The sequence below is a fragment of the Scardinius erythrophthalmus genome (genome assembly GCF_964197995.2).
Source record: "Scardinius erythrophthalmus genome assembly, chromosome: 10".
In the NCBI taxonomy this organism is placed as follows: domain Eukaryota; kingdom Metazoa; phylum Chordata; class Actinopteri; order Cypriniformes; family Leuciscidae; genus Scardinius; species Scardinius erythrophthalmus.
This window is the reverse complement of record NC_138230.1, coordinates 18,152,655-18,166,408: the sequence shown is the minus strand read 5'-3', so window position 1 is coordinate 18,166,408 and position 13,754 is coordinate 18,152,655. Positions and strand designations below refer to the sequence as shown.

The 13,754-nt window shown below is 35.8% G+C and overlaps 1 protein-coding gene across 1 annotated transcript; it reads left to right on the top strand.

Moving 5' to 3' along the window:
* Nucleotides 1-2,231: 2,231 nt before the first annotated feature.
* On the top strand, nucleotides 2,232-4,827 carry hoxa1a (homeobox A1a). Its single transcript, XM_081377458.1, has 2 exons — nucleotides 2,232-2,887; nucleotides 3,081-4,827. The coding sequence occupies exons 1-2, from the start codon at nucleotides 2,254-2,256 to the stop codon at nucleotides 3,431-3,433; spliced, it is 987 nt and encodes a 328-aa protein (XP_081233584.1). The 5' UTR covers nucleotides 2,232-2,253; the 3' UTR covers nucleotides 3,434-4,827.
* The last annotated feature ends 8,927 nt before the right edge of the window (nucleotides 4,828-13,754 follow it).

Here is a 13,754-nt window from a genome sequence, read left to right as displayed (position 1 = left end):
TTGCTTATTTTTGTAAGAATAAACACACGTTGTAAATACTAGTTTCAAGACAATATTCTATTTTAAAATAATAAATAAATAAAAACACACACAGCAACAACTAGCCTATTAGCGTTGGTATAGGCTATGCTACGAAATGTAAACACGTTATAATCATTAGCCTACACTTGAACCAAATTAAAATGAATGATCAGATTCATGAAAAGAAGAAAATGAAGAAAAGTCACACAAATGTGTGTGAAATGCACACAGATTTTATATTTTTACATTTTTTTCTCACTTACATGCTGCAGCAATGTAATTAGGGGCCATGAATCAGTGCTAGGAAACTTTTTTTAATTTATTTAATTTCGTTTTTATTTAAGAAATATAATGATTTATTTAATTTTCTCAATGAATGTGCACTACGTAAATATTATATTGTTTTGTTTCCCCCTTAAACGATGCAAATTAATATAAACTCTATAATTATTCCCACCACATGTGATATTATACATACTGGTGTAAACTTTTCAAATGTTATATTTTAAGTCGTAAAACCGTGTTCAAGTATGGTTTCTTCGCCAATGGTGCGCTCTTTGTCTTAGACTCTTTTCTCCGCTCCGCGCGGGGAAATGCCAAGAATGTATCTTTCCACAACGAGCTCATAAATCAAAGTCTTTCAGGCAAGCTGACAGCACCAAGACAATCACTGCATGTGAAACGTCTACCCAAATAAGCGTTTTCACTCTCTGTTTATCATTGAGAAGATTTTGGATCATGAAGTACAACCCACGTGGACGGTTAATAATTCATTTTTATTGCCGTTTTAACACCCGGCATTAGGATTACACAAACCACTCATAAACTATTTCATTGTGCGTGCCATGCGCAGTTTGTCTTAGTCTCTTTTAAGCTTTTTTTTCTTGTCCTCCTAACCTGACTGAAATATTGTGATAGAAATGGTTTATAACCATTATAGTAAAAAACCCTTTTCAAATGTTTTTTTTAATATTAATAAAATATCATTAGAATAAAAGCAGTATTTTCATGTTCCTAAACATCTTCCAGAAAAATATTGTCTCATGTGAATTGACTGCAAGAGCCTACTATAGTTTTTTTTTTTTTTTTTACTTCGGTTTCACATTTTTGCTTAAATGCATTGGCTGTGAAGCTGTTTTAATGTTCTTGTTTATACTATGTTAATATTCTGGCTTGCTTGTTTATGAAGGACCATGATTTTAAAAAAAGAGTGTTAAAAAGAGGGGATGAGACATATTAGGCCGTCAGAACCTTGTGGAAAGCGCCATTTTGAGGATAAAAAAACATTGGACATCTGTAAGAAATTTTCCCATTTTCATCCACAGGGGGCGCATGTCTCCCTGCTCCATCAGGCTAGGAGATATATAGTTATACTCTCTCTCTTGCTTATGATAACTGATCGCTTTTTGAACACTGATCACAAAACACACATTAAGCAAAACAAGCAATAAAGTTAATTTATCTTTTCGAGTAGCCTTTGTAACAGAGTCCGCTTCCTTTTTGCCGGGTGTTGAAATTCACATGCCTAGGTTTTAGACATAAATCGCTTATAGCGGTAATAAATAGGCTGCAGTGGGCTGGCTAGCACAGACTTTTTATTAAGTAAGGCTCAGTCTTATTAAATTATGAAAACATTCTAATGAAAAGATAGTAAACAAAAACAAAAATAATACAATCAGTTCAGCATTTTTATCTTTTTGACAAAAGATGATGCTTAGCCTACAGCCTAACAGCCTCACAAAGCAGCGCATAAGGAAAAAAAGACATTCCCTTTATATTATTTTCCTGTGGTTCATCTTACCTTACGCATTTCTTCAACATATTTCCCCACAACAGTATGTTGATGCTGCCTGGACGTTGTCTGTGAGACACTTGCTCCTCTGCCAGCGAATCCATCCTTTCAATTGGGGGTTAAGGTTGGCCTACGTCATGTTGATCGACAAGAGGTCGGCATTTACATAAGTCTGGTCTTTAACGACAACCTGTCAGTGCAAGGCCACTTAAGATCAAGATGAGACAGAGCAACTGATCACTGGCTGACCCGGCCCACGTGACTGTCACTGGTCATTCATATCACTAGCGCGCGGACACCCCCAATTCACGACTGATTGAAGGAGGCAGAAGGGTGGCTCGGCACAACCCCGGGTGAGTGGTGAGACGTTAATCAGTCCCGGGGCCCAAATATCTGTCAGTGTGGCAGCCACGCGCAGAAACGCACAGGAAGATGCTACAATGAGCACATTCTTAGATTTCTCGTCCATAAGTGGTGGTGGAGACGGAGGTGGCGGAGGCTCGTGCTCAGTCAGAGCGTTCCATGGCGACCACGGACTTTCAACATTCCAGTCATCGTGTGCTGTTAGGGTAAACAGCTGCAGTGGGGACGAGCGGTTCATGTCCAGTAGATCATCACAAGACGCAATTAACCCTCAGCCACATCAAGCCGGCTCGTACCAGTCCCCCGGGACTCTGTCAATTACCTACAGCGCCCATCCAAGTTACGGGACTCAAAGTTTTTGCACCGGATACAGTCACTATGCCCTAAATCAGGATGTGGACTCGTCTGTGAGCTTTCCCCAGTGCGGCCCTTTAGTTTACTCTGGAAATATTTCCTCCACTGTTGTGCAGCACCATCGCCATGGTTACAGTGGCGGAAACGTTCACCTCCATGGCCAGTTCCAGTACGCCTCAGCCACATATGGTAATAGTCCAGATCAGGCGAACCTGACGTTTGTGGCGGGCTGCTCAAATCCGCTGTCCCCACTGCATGTATCTCATCACGATGCTTGTTGTTCACCTCTATCAGATGGCGTGTCCACAGGGCAGACATTTGACTGGATGAAGGTTAAACGGAACCCGCCAAAAACAGGTGAGTGCCTGGAGAACTTTTAAATGTCATGTCTGTTTTTTGACTGATATAATATTTATGCTACGATTGAAAAGGAAAAGTACTTTCCAAACACCCTGGTTGTGTAAAATTGTGGGGGGGACTAGACTGAGAGACTGATATGAAATGCATGCGCACTCATTTTTTTTTTAATCTGTTTTTCGTCTCTCTTCAGGGAAAGCTGGGGAGTATGGATTTGGTGGGCAGCCAAACACTGTACGCACTAATTTTACCACAAAACAGCTGACAGAGCTTGAAAAGGAGTTTCATTTCAATAAGTACTTGACTCGCGCGAGGCGTGTGGAGATTGCGGCTGCGCTCCAATTGAACGAGACTCAGGTGAAGATTTGGTTCCAAAATCGCCGCATGAAGCAAAAGAAACGCGAAAAGGAAGGCATTTTGCCTAAATCTCCGCCCGAACTGAAGGATGGTCTCGAAAAACCCGAGGACGCATCCGAAAAGTCGCTCTCCGCACCTTCCACGCCCTCTCCCACTTCCCCGCCTGTTGATGCCTACTCCTCGAATTAAACGGCGTTTGTTCTGCCAACCTGTTGTTGCAGAACTGTTACTCTTGTTTCAAGGTCATTGTTAAAATCATCATGTGACATACAGAGACCATTGCACAATTTTGTTTCGACCTGGACCATTTTGACCACTCAGTGTATTTACCTGTGCTACTTTGTGTTATTGTGAAATGACTGTTAATAGTCTTGGGCACCTTGTCAAGCACCTAGATAGAACAAGTGGATTGTGCATTTCCGTGCACAGTAGCAAATGCTGCACCTTTACACATGTATTTTGTCGGACTTGTACACCACTTGTCAAAAATGCCTACCTCAAGAACCAAAAGAAATAGCCTAGTGCAATATATTTAATGTATTATTAAGAGAGATTAATCAACTGTAACTCTCGGCAAATGCTTGTTTGAAGAAACTGACAACTTTTCTGGACCGTGAATAGTGTTAACCCTGATGTTGTGAATGTGTTGTGAGAACATGATGCGCAATTCTTTTAAGTTGTCGTTGGTCATACTGAGTTTTATCAGTCGGAGATGAAAGCACAAGTCTCCGTTAGAAACATGCTTTAGAAAAAGATCAAGATACGGGTGAATTAAATGTGTGAACTAAAAATTCTCATACAATTTGTTTGAACACTGGTCCTTTACTCTTGATTGTATTAATGCCTGTCATATCCCGCACACAGCCACATTTAACTTTCAAAAATATTACTGACAATGTGATAGGCTTTACATTTGAATCCGGCCATCTACAAGATATAACGTTTAGATAAATGTGTTCATTATAGAGTTTTTTTTTTTTTTTTTTTGTCTGGACTGTTATGTTTGAGTCATCGATTTGCATAATCTACCAATACCTCACTCTCTGGCTCCGTAACTGATGTATGCGTCCGCGCGTTGTTTCTTCCTCAGGGACAAAAATATATTGGCACATGGTAAGCATGTTTATCCACGAAAGAAGATGCGCAGTGTTGTCACCGTCATTCGTGATGACAACCCGATTGACCTGTTAGTTTATCGAATGAAGGCAAACGAAGGACAAGGGGTAAAAAAAAAGTGAACATCGATTAAATCATCTCAACTATCGACAAGAATGAGTCGGTCTGACACCGTCCGTGTTGATGACGTGTTTCCTCATTTCATTTATCAGTCGAGTGAAGCAGTAAGAGCAATATAAAGAGCAAAAAGTCTGAACAATAAATCTGGCCACTCTCTCTCTCTCTCTCTCTCTCTCTATATATATACAAACTGTATATTCTGTCCCTCTACACCAACCCTACCCCTAAACTTATACCATCACAGAAAACGTTCAGCATTTTTAATAAAACATTGTTTGCAATGCTTTTAAGCGATTTTAATTACGAGGACATTATGAGGAAATGTCACCACGTTTATGTTGTAATACCAGTGTAATACCCATGTCCTTATACACATTTATTCTATATATTCTATCCCCTCTCACTAACCCTACCCCTAAACCTACCCATCACACAAAACCTTCTGCATTTTTACACTTAAAAAAAAAAAAAAAAAAAAAAAAAAAAAACCTTTAATTACATTATTTTATAGCTTACAAGATTTACAAATGAGGACGTCCCAAAGGGAGGTTTTTTGAGATTTTGTCAGGTTTTGGTCACTTCTGGGTACAAATCAAAAATAGTTATGTAGACACACACACACACACACACACACACACACACACACACACACACACACACACACACACACACACACACACACACACACACACACACAACACCTTAAAAGTTTCGTTTAGTTAACTTATTTACTTCCTTGAGTACAGAGAGCGCGACAGGCCGAAATGTTCACTATACGCACACTACACAACGGTCTTGATTGAGCTTCACCTTTACCTTAAAACCACCTGCACATGAGGGTTGCGTGTGAGAACGTGTGGAGCTGGTCCGGTTGCGTCAGGTCTTCTAAGACTGTTTGTATGTTTAAAACAATAATCGTATTAATGTATTTTCTTAACTGAAAACACTGCTAAGTATTAGTATTCAGTTTAATATTATTAAATGAGAGAAAACTTTTCCATTCAACTTTATGAATAAGATTTTTCTGTGTTTTTTTTTTTTTTCTGACATTGGGCACACTCCTGAACGCGGTGAAAATACTTTGAGTTATCAATTTGGTTTGTTTGGTGATGCTTAAGTGATGAAAAGTCAATTATAACGCAAAAATATGACCCTCTTTGCCATTTTTATGCATTTACCAATATGACCAATATTAATATATTTAATATGCATGGTTGCATTGTGTTAAAGTTTAATAAAGTTACCCAAATAATTTGATCAAAATAACCATAAATAATAAAAATCAACATTTGGCAAATAGGCCTAATTTACAATTAGGCTATATAAAACCGAAGCAAGAACCTGAGGAAATAAAGCCAAGTCAATTTAAAGTCAAGTGATCTCCATGAGATTTAAATGTCTTCCTTTCGCGTCTCTAATCGCCAGACTTAAGCAGTAAGGCTCGTGACTGTGAAAACATAAATGCGATCATATTCTTTTCCGTTTAGGCACGTCAATAAAAAAAAAAAAAAACGGGTTACAAAAAAACGTTTGTGTTATCTTTATAGCCTATATCAATCTTCATATTTTCCGATATTTAAAGGTTATTTTGACTTTTTTTTAAGGAAACTGATAACAAATGATTAAAACCCGAAATATGTCACTGAAATGTTAATTAAAATGAGACACTATTATTATTATTATTATTTATAAGTGATGCATTTGTTTGTTAATTGAGTTATCTCTTTTAAATGAAACTATTAAATGAGCCTATTACATTCAGTTCTTATAAAAAAACTAACAAGAGCAAATTCAACTCTATTCATCATCCCATGATAATAATATAATGATAATGTTTCTGTTTTGTAGAAAATAATATTTCGGTAAAAATGGATTATTTCACGTGGATATTTATTTAAAGAATAATTGTTGTGGGTTTGCATTAAAGGTTGACCTGACCTTCGAAAGAAAACCCCGGGGTCAATTTAGCCTATCGGTCACTGAGTCTGAGAGATAATATTTTTGAGATCTTTACACTGAGTGAGTGCTATCATACCATTATCTATATCAAGCGAAAGAGGCCATATTTTACATCTCTGTATATAAGGAATTTATATAAATTAAATTTACAAAAAAAAAAAAAAGTCATGGCACGTTAACGCAAAGTAATGGTTACTTAATGCAATTTCATATATGGCAATCAATGACTCTAGCTATTAAATATATACATATAAATACATAAAATCTACCTATTTATTATATATTATATATTTATATACATTATATAAACCCTTTCCTATTTAATTAAATATTTGCCAAATTAACATTCTCTTCTATCTGACTGAAAATTAAAAGATTTTATGTGACTAACCATTGAATTGTGAATAAACATAACAACAACACTGCAACACATACTGCACGCATTGGCCCATTTGAAATCACATGTCTTCTACAGTCTTTTTCTTTGTCTGTGTTGCTGAAGGTGGTACACCTGTTGGTCACTTTGGATTATGCACAGAGAGTGCAAGAGGGGGAAAAAACAGCAAGGTCATCTATGCGGACGCTGTTGTAGGTTTGATGTTAAAAACTAATGTCTAACATAAATTAATTTTATCTTAGTGGATTGGTCCTAAAATGTATTAATTCTTTTGAAAACTCTAAACCTCAAACAGTGCTATAGTTTTTTGTCTGCGTGTTTGGTTAATAAAAAGTTACATTTCACTCAGTTCTAATCTGTTCTCTCTCTCTTTTTAAAATGGAAAATATAAATTAAATAATGTACTCACTCTGCATATAGAGAGATATGAGCCCAAATTTCTAAATCAATTAGTTTTCATATAGGTGTAAATAAGGCAAAACTGAAGAATCAAGACTAAAACCTTTAATTTTCCTGAGGTCTTACTTTGATCAGTCGCACTCTTAGCAACATACTTAGCCTTAAGAGTCAGAAAATCCAGCCAGCAACAACCTAATGCTAACCTAATGTAAGTGGTAGAGTATTATAACACACACAGAGACACTCTTAACAAAATACATGTTAAGCAACATATGCACATATAGCAAAAATGCACTTACTGTTATTTTATTTACACAAAATTAAGAAATACTGGGACTGAAATGGAAATACATGCACTTATCTTGTCTTTGCTCTTTCCATTATGTCAACAAAGAATTACATCATTTTAAGGCAAGGATGATAGGGAAGGAATAAAATAAATATAAAACATCTCTCAAATAATTTGAGGGGGGAAAAAACAAGTATTATATGCTTAAACGATGCTTGTGCAACTTAAACTTCAGACTTTTCCTGTGTTAGAAACAATAGCATTTACGAAAACATCTCCAAATGTCCATCCCTGCAGCTGACAATGGAAATCGCATGTTAGAGAGCAATGGACAAGACATGTTGTAGTAAACACCTTAACTTTTCCACTTCCTTAGTGTTCTTGTGATTATGTAACCGTCCTTTCAGTAAAACAAATTGTGTAATAACACACACAGAATTTACATATTAGACATAGACATATAGACATAGACATATTCTCGTTGTCATACATTATGCCTATAATTTAGCCTAAAATTGATGAGAGCAAAGCTGATATAAGAAGAACATTACAGAGGGGTGTTCAAGCGAGAATCAGATAGAAAAAGAGGAAGAAATGGGGGGTAGAGAGAGACAGACAGAGTAAAAAGGACAGAAAGAGAGAGGTCCATCCATCACACTGTCTTAACCTCACAGTGACCCCAGCCTGGCAGCCAATGAGGCACCTCTCCTCTGTGCAGGAGATCGGGTAACCGTGGAGATGGACTGAACGTTTTAGCATGCTCTTTTTGTGCGATCTGTCAACACCTCCCAGAACGTCTCGCTACAACTTAACGGATGTGAGTGCCACTACTTGATTGAAATGACTAGACCCACAATAACTTAAATACACAAAGCATCTTAGATCATATCCATATACGAACACAACCATTTATATGAGGGGGGAAAAGGAATGCGCTCATACACACACAAACTAATGGGCCATTCTACAGAATTGGTGCAAACCGCTGTCCGACAACCAAAAAACGCATTTAAGTATTCACATTTTAGACGTTTACTAAGATCCTTCTATTATCTATTGAATCCCACAATAATATTAAAAATATAAGTAAGCTAAATATATATAAAATAATAATTTATTGGGTACTTTCAATTGTAAGGTGGCTGTCCCGAACCCTAACCCCTAAATTTCAACTTGTGAAAATTATATTGAAATATTTTTTTTCCATTGTTGTTTTTAAAAATATATTTTAGATTTCTTTTAAAAAGTAAAGTTTATATATATATATATATATATATATATATATATATTATTATTATTTTTTTTTATTTTTTTTTATTTTTTTTTATTTTTTTAATCATAAAACTTTATGCAAAAAAAATGTGTCCTGCATTTTCATGTCACTACCAAAACAGTGTGTGTTTTTTTCCACTGGCTGAGACTGCTTTTAACCACACCCCTACATTTTTGATCAGGAAATATTCTTGTGTGCCTCTCTCTCTCATTGCCTCTCTTTCATTATAGATACCATCATTTTGAGGGTAATGTGTTCAAAAGTCTGAAAATCTGTGTGTAACTTTAAGGGAGGTCACTACCAAGCACCTTTTTTTCTGCAATTAAGCAAAAATATAGTTTTTATGTGTCTACAACTGTTCAGAACTGTGCTAAGTAACCATGTGCTGGCTATCATCTTTGATCTAGGCTCAAAGTATCTAATATTGTCACTACCAAAACAGTCACTACCGAAACGTGGTGAAGTTTCAGTTGTGACATCATGTTTTTTTTAATTGTTTTTCCATAAAATGTTGTTGTTGCGTGTGTACAACTGTTCAGAACTGTGCTAGTTAACCATGTGCTGATTAGCATCTTTGAGTTAGGCTCAAAAGTATCTAAATTTGTCACTACCAAAACAGTCATGACCGAAACATGTCATCATTGTTTTGGTAGTGACAAAAGGGAACACATAATCATTTATTTTGGGGAAATAAACAGAAAATGTGCCGTCACAACCAAAACATGGATGTTTTGTCTAAAATAAAGTATACTGAATTATCAACTAAGATGTTATTATAGTGTTTGGTTCAATGTATATTCAAACTAATGAATCCTTAACTTTGAAATCAGTATGATTAACTTAATGCCTTTTACAAAGAAAGATTAGGTTCAAAATACAACAAATCTTATAAATTACACTTGAAATATTGTTAAAATTGTAATTGTTATTGATTTACCTGTGAAAACTTTTTTTAAATAGCAAAAATATATATTTACAAGGTAGGTGTAAACAAAATATCAATAGGTCAATATAAGCCTTCTTATTAAATTATTTATTATTGTGTTTTGGTAGTGACAAATTTGGGGAGAGGAAAAATATTCCAAAACCTTCTGAAAATACAACATGATAATTAACTGCACAATTACTAGAAATGTGTACCTTGGATATTATAAAATTTATACATACAAAATTTGTGGAAAAGACACCTTTTTTTTTCAAGACGTTTCCAACTCTGACCTTGAACCAACTCTGTAGAATGGCCCATATAGCCTATTAATTTTAGAGTATTTCTTATCTGAAAGGCTCATGCTTAAACCGATCAAACATTTAGTAATAAACTTGTCTGATGCTTTTTTAAATGTATGGCATAAGAATGGCTGTAGGGCAAAAATTTTAGTCATATACCTGTGCCTGTTACTGAGAGGAGTAATCGTGAATTGACAATAAGCTGAATTAAAGCCTTCTGATTTTCAAAACTATATACAACTTTTGAAACCAAAACTCCACAGAGCTCTGAAATGTGTTTGAAGGAGCTTCTGCAAATTCTTGTTCTAAATATATTTACAACAGTCCAGTCAAAGGGCCTGTATGGATAAGCAACTTTAAATAATATAATATAATATAATATAATATAATATAATATAATATAATATAATATAATATAATATAATAGTTATAATAATAAGTTATATTAATGCCCTTCAGTGCAAGAAAGAGGGGGACTAAAAGGATAGGTGATGAAATGTGGGGGAAATTTCCATAGTCAGTTTTTCCTACAAGCAAAACCAAAGTTCATCAGATAATACTGATTCTGTTTCAAGTTCAGCTCACCTGCACCAATTAGCCCTGAGGAAATAGTCTTACTTCCTTGCAAAGAATTCACACACATACACAAGGCATACAAGATCAAAATGAAAAATGACACTCACACGCCTTTTGACAGGCCTACCATTTAAACATTGTATGCGGATTAGGTGCAATTAGTCCTCTGTGTGACAAATTGATGATTTGATGATTATTATTTTTTCTGCTGTACAGAGATGTGGAGTTTTCAGCTATCAGAAGAGTAATCAATCCATTTAAAAGCATATATCTTGCTTTTTCAAGAAAGAATATATATATATATATATATATACTTAGATAAGCTTCAGGAAATGCATTTGTTTCATAAAGATCATATAAATAATACGGAGACCAGTAAAATGACGGTCAGTTATGCTCATTTTAAGGTATGGTCTTCAATGACAAGAATGACTGTAGGGCTAGAGGTACATTAGTGTTATCATTTGTACATCATGGTTTTCAACAACTGCTTCTCTGCTCCCTATTAATGCCAACAATAGTCACACTGTCAAGGTCTGAGTAATAATGATATTCTTGTTCTTGAAATGCAACCCGGGGAGGGCTGTGACACTCATATATTTATGAACTGAAACATCATGTCTTTTTCACACGCCTACTCACTCTCACACTAAATGTCTTTTACAAAACAGAGAAAGGCAAAGATAGACAAGCTGTCAGACATCTACAGTGAAGCTATGCAAGAGTAATTATTGCCTGTCCCCTCTAGGCAAAGCCAAGTCGCACCTAACACACACCTGCATGAGACCGGAATGAAATGCAAACTACATCTCCCACGAGGCATTGGCTGTTCATAGTTGACTTGGATATGATGGACAGGTTACTAAACTGAATCATCACCAGGTGCTGATCTAGACTTGGAAGACAGGACACTAGAGACATTAAACTGGTTAAGTCTGCAAATCCAGACAAGTGGATAATAAGATAAATAGAGGGATTCCTAGTTCACCCAAAAAAACGTAAATTCTTTGATAACACTTTACAACAAGGTTCATTAGTTAACATTAGTTAATGTATTGACTAACATGAACTAACCCACGAGCAATACATTTGTTATTTGTAAATCTTTGTTAACGTTAGTTAATAAAAATACAGATGGTTATTTTTTGTTATTTAACGTATGATTTTTTGGTTTTCTGTAGAACACACAAGATATTCTGATGAATCTTATTTGCTTTCGACAGAAGAAATGAAGTCAATGGGACAACACGAGGGTGCATGAGAAAATTATGGGTGTATACAGTATACGGTAGTTTACAGTAAATATAGCTTGTGATATTTTTGGCCATTGACCGCCATGATCCTCAGAATATGTCTAATGACAATATGAAGTTATCAACTTTTGAGAGGTCTGCGATTAATAGAAACCTTCTGGCAGTTCCTTCCCTTGTTTTGTCACTTAGTTATAGGTTAAAGTCTAGTGGCATTTCATACAGACAAATAGCCCACCATGAGGATGAGTAAACTAATGCTCTGTTGCTGTTTTGTTTAGTGTTGGACCAGAAAGCCTCAGTAGGCTCCTCGTTTTTAAAAACTTTGCATAGACAGCCTAGGTCTATTTGCAGATCCTGACCTCTTTGGGCTTTTAGGCTCACACCTGTGCACTATTATCTTCCCACATTATAATTTGTGCAACAGTGGTTAAGTGATTCCCAGTACAAGCGAGCATCTAATGACAGAGCTGTCTTTACCCTGACCATCACTGCCGGACGTTGGCAGGGATCATTCCATCGGAGCGTGACGTGTCACCCATGTGTCTGTGTGGCCGGTGATGTGATCTTTAGTCCCCTCGTGATCTATAGACTGGCATTTTGGTCGTTTAGACACCAGATCCCAGCGTGCATGCTAAACACTCCGTCAGCCAATATCCTGACAGGAACTTAACGCAGTCACGGCAATACTAAGACAGGACAGGGAGAGGCTGAAGACACAAGCGCCAATAGCCAACTGGCAGCTGGCTGCTGAAGGAGATAAAAAAAAAAAAGTCTTATATTGTTCAAAAGAGACCATTTGTTTGATAAATCTATTAATCACTATAGAGTTTTATCAAGAGGTCATTTTTAGGACAGTCTACTATATTTCTGCCTAAATAGGTTGAAGAACACAGAGAAAATGTAATCATGCTAAACTAATAACTGTGTCTTTAACTTACAGTTAAAGTTACAGATCAGTACATATTTGAATTTTTCATATTTAAGATTACTGAGGTTGATGGCTGTCTGTCAGTCAGTCTGCAAAGTAGATAGAAGTAGATGGCATAGACAGAAAAGTTTATAAACATAATTTTGTTACAAAGAAAAATCTTTTACTTAGAAGTTTTACTTACAAAAAAACCTAATAAAATATACAGATAAGCTATTATTTAAACCCCCATAAATTAACATTTCCAGAACATTGCAGGTAGTGTTTTTCTGACACAAATATGAATTTATATTTTATACATTTTACATAACCATAAACATTTAATGGTTAGGTAGGGGTAACAAGAGTGCTCTACGAACTACTCTAAACAGTCTCGAACTGTTCATAGTGTGCATTGATGAAGTCAAGTCAAGTCACCTTTATTTATATAGCGCTTTTTACAATACAGATTGTTTGGCCAAAACAGTGATGTCATCGTCCAGCTCAGTTCAGTTCTCATATAATGGTGTCAATGCAGGCAGATCAATGATATTGTTGAATATTAAGACTATGATATGATATACCAAAGTTCATCACAGTACATTTACTATGGTCAAAGTACACAAAACCTGAATTGTCTTTTTTTTTAAATACATATACAATGACATTGGAAGTTTACTGAAGTTTACTGATTTACTGACCCCTGAACTACAAATGTCCTTGATTTTCAGAAATCGACTTAACTTAAAGGGATAGTTCACCTAAAAATGATGTCATAATTTACTCACCTTTAAGTTGTTTTTAACCTGTATGGGTTTCTTTCTTCTGCTGAACACAAAAGAAGCTATTTTGAAGAATGTTGGTAGCCAAACAGTTGATGTACCCCATTTTTTTTTTTCCTACTATGGAAGTCATTGGCTATACTGTCAACGGACTGGTTACCAACATTCTTCAAAATAGCTTCTCTGTGTATGAAGGTCTCTTCATTTTTGGT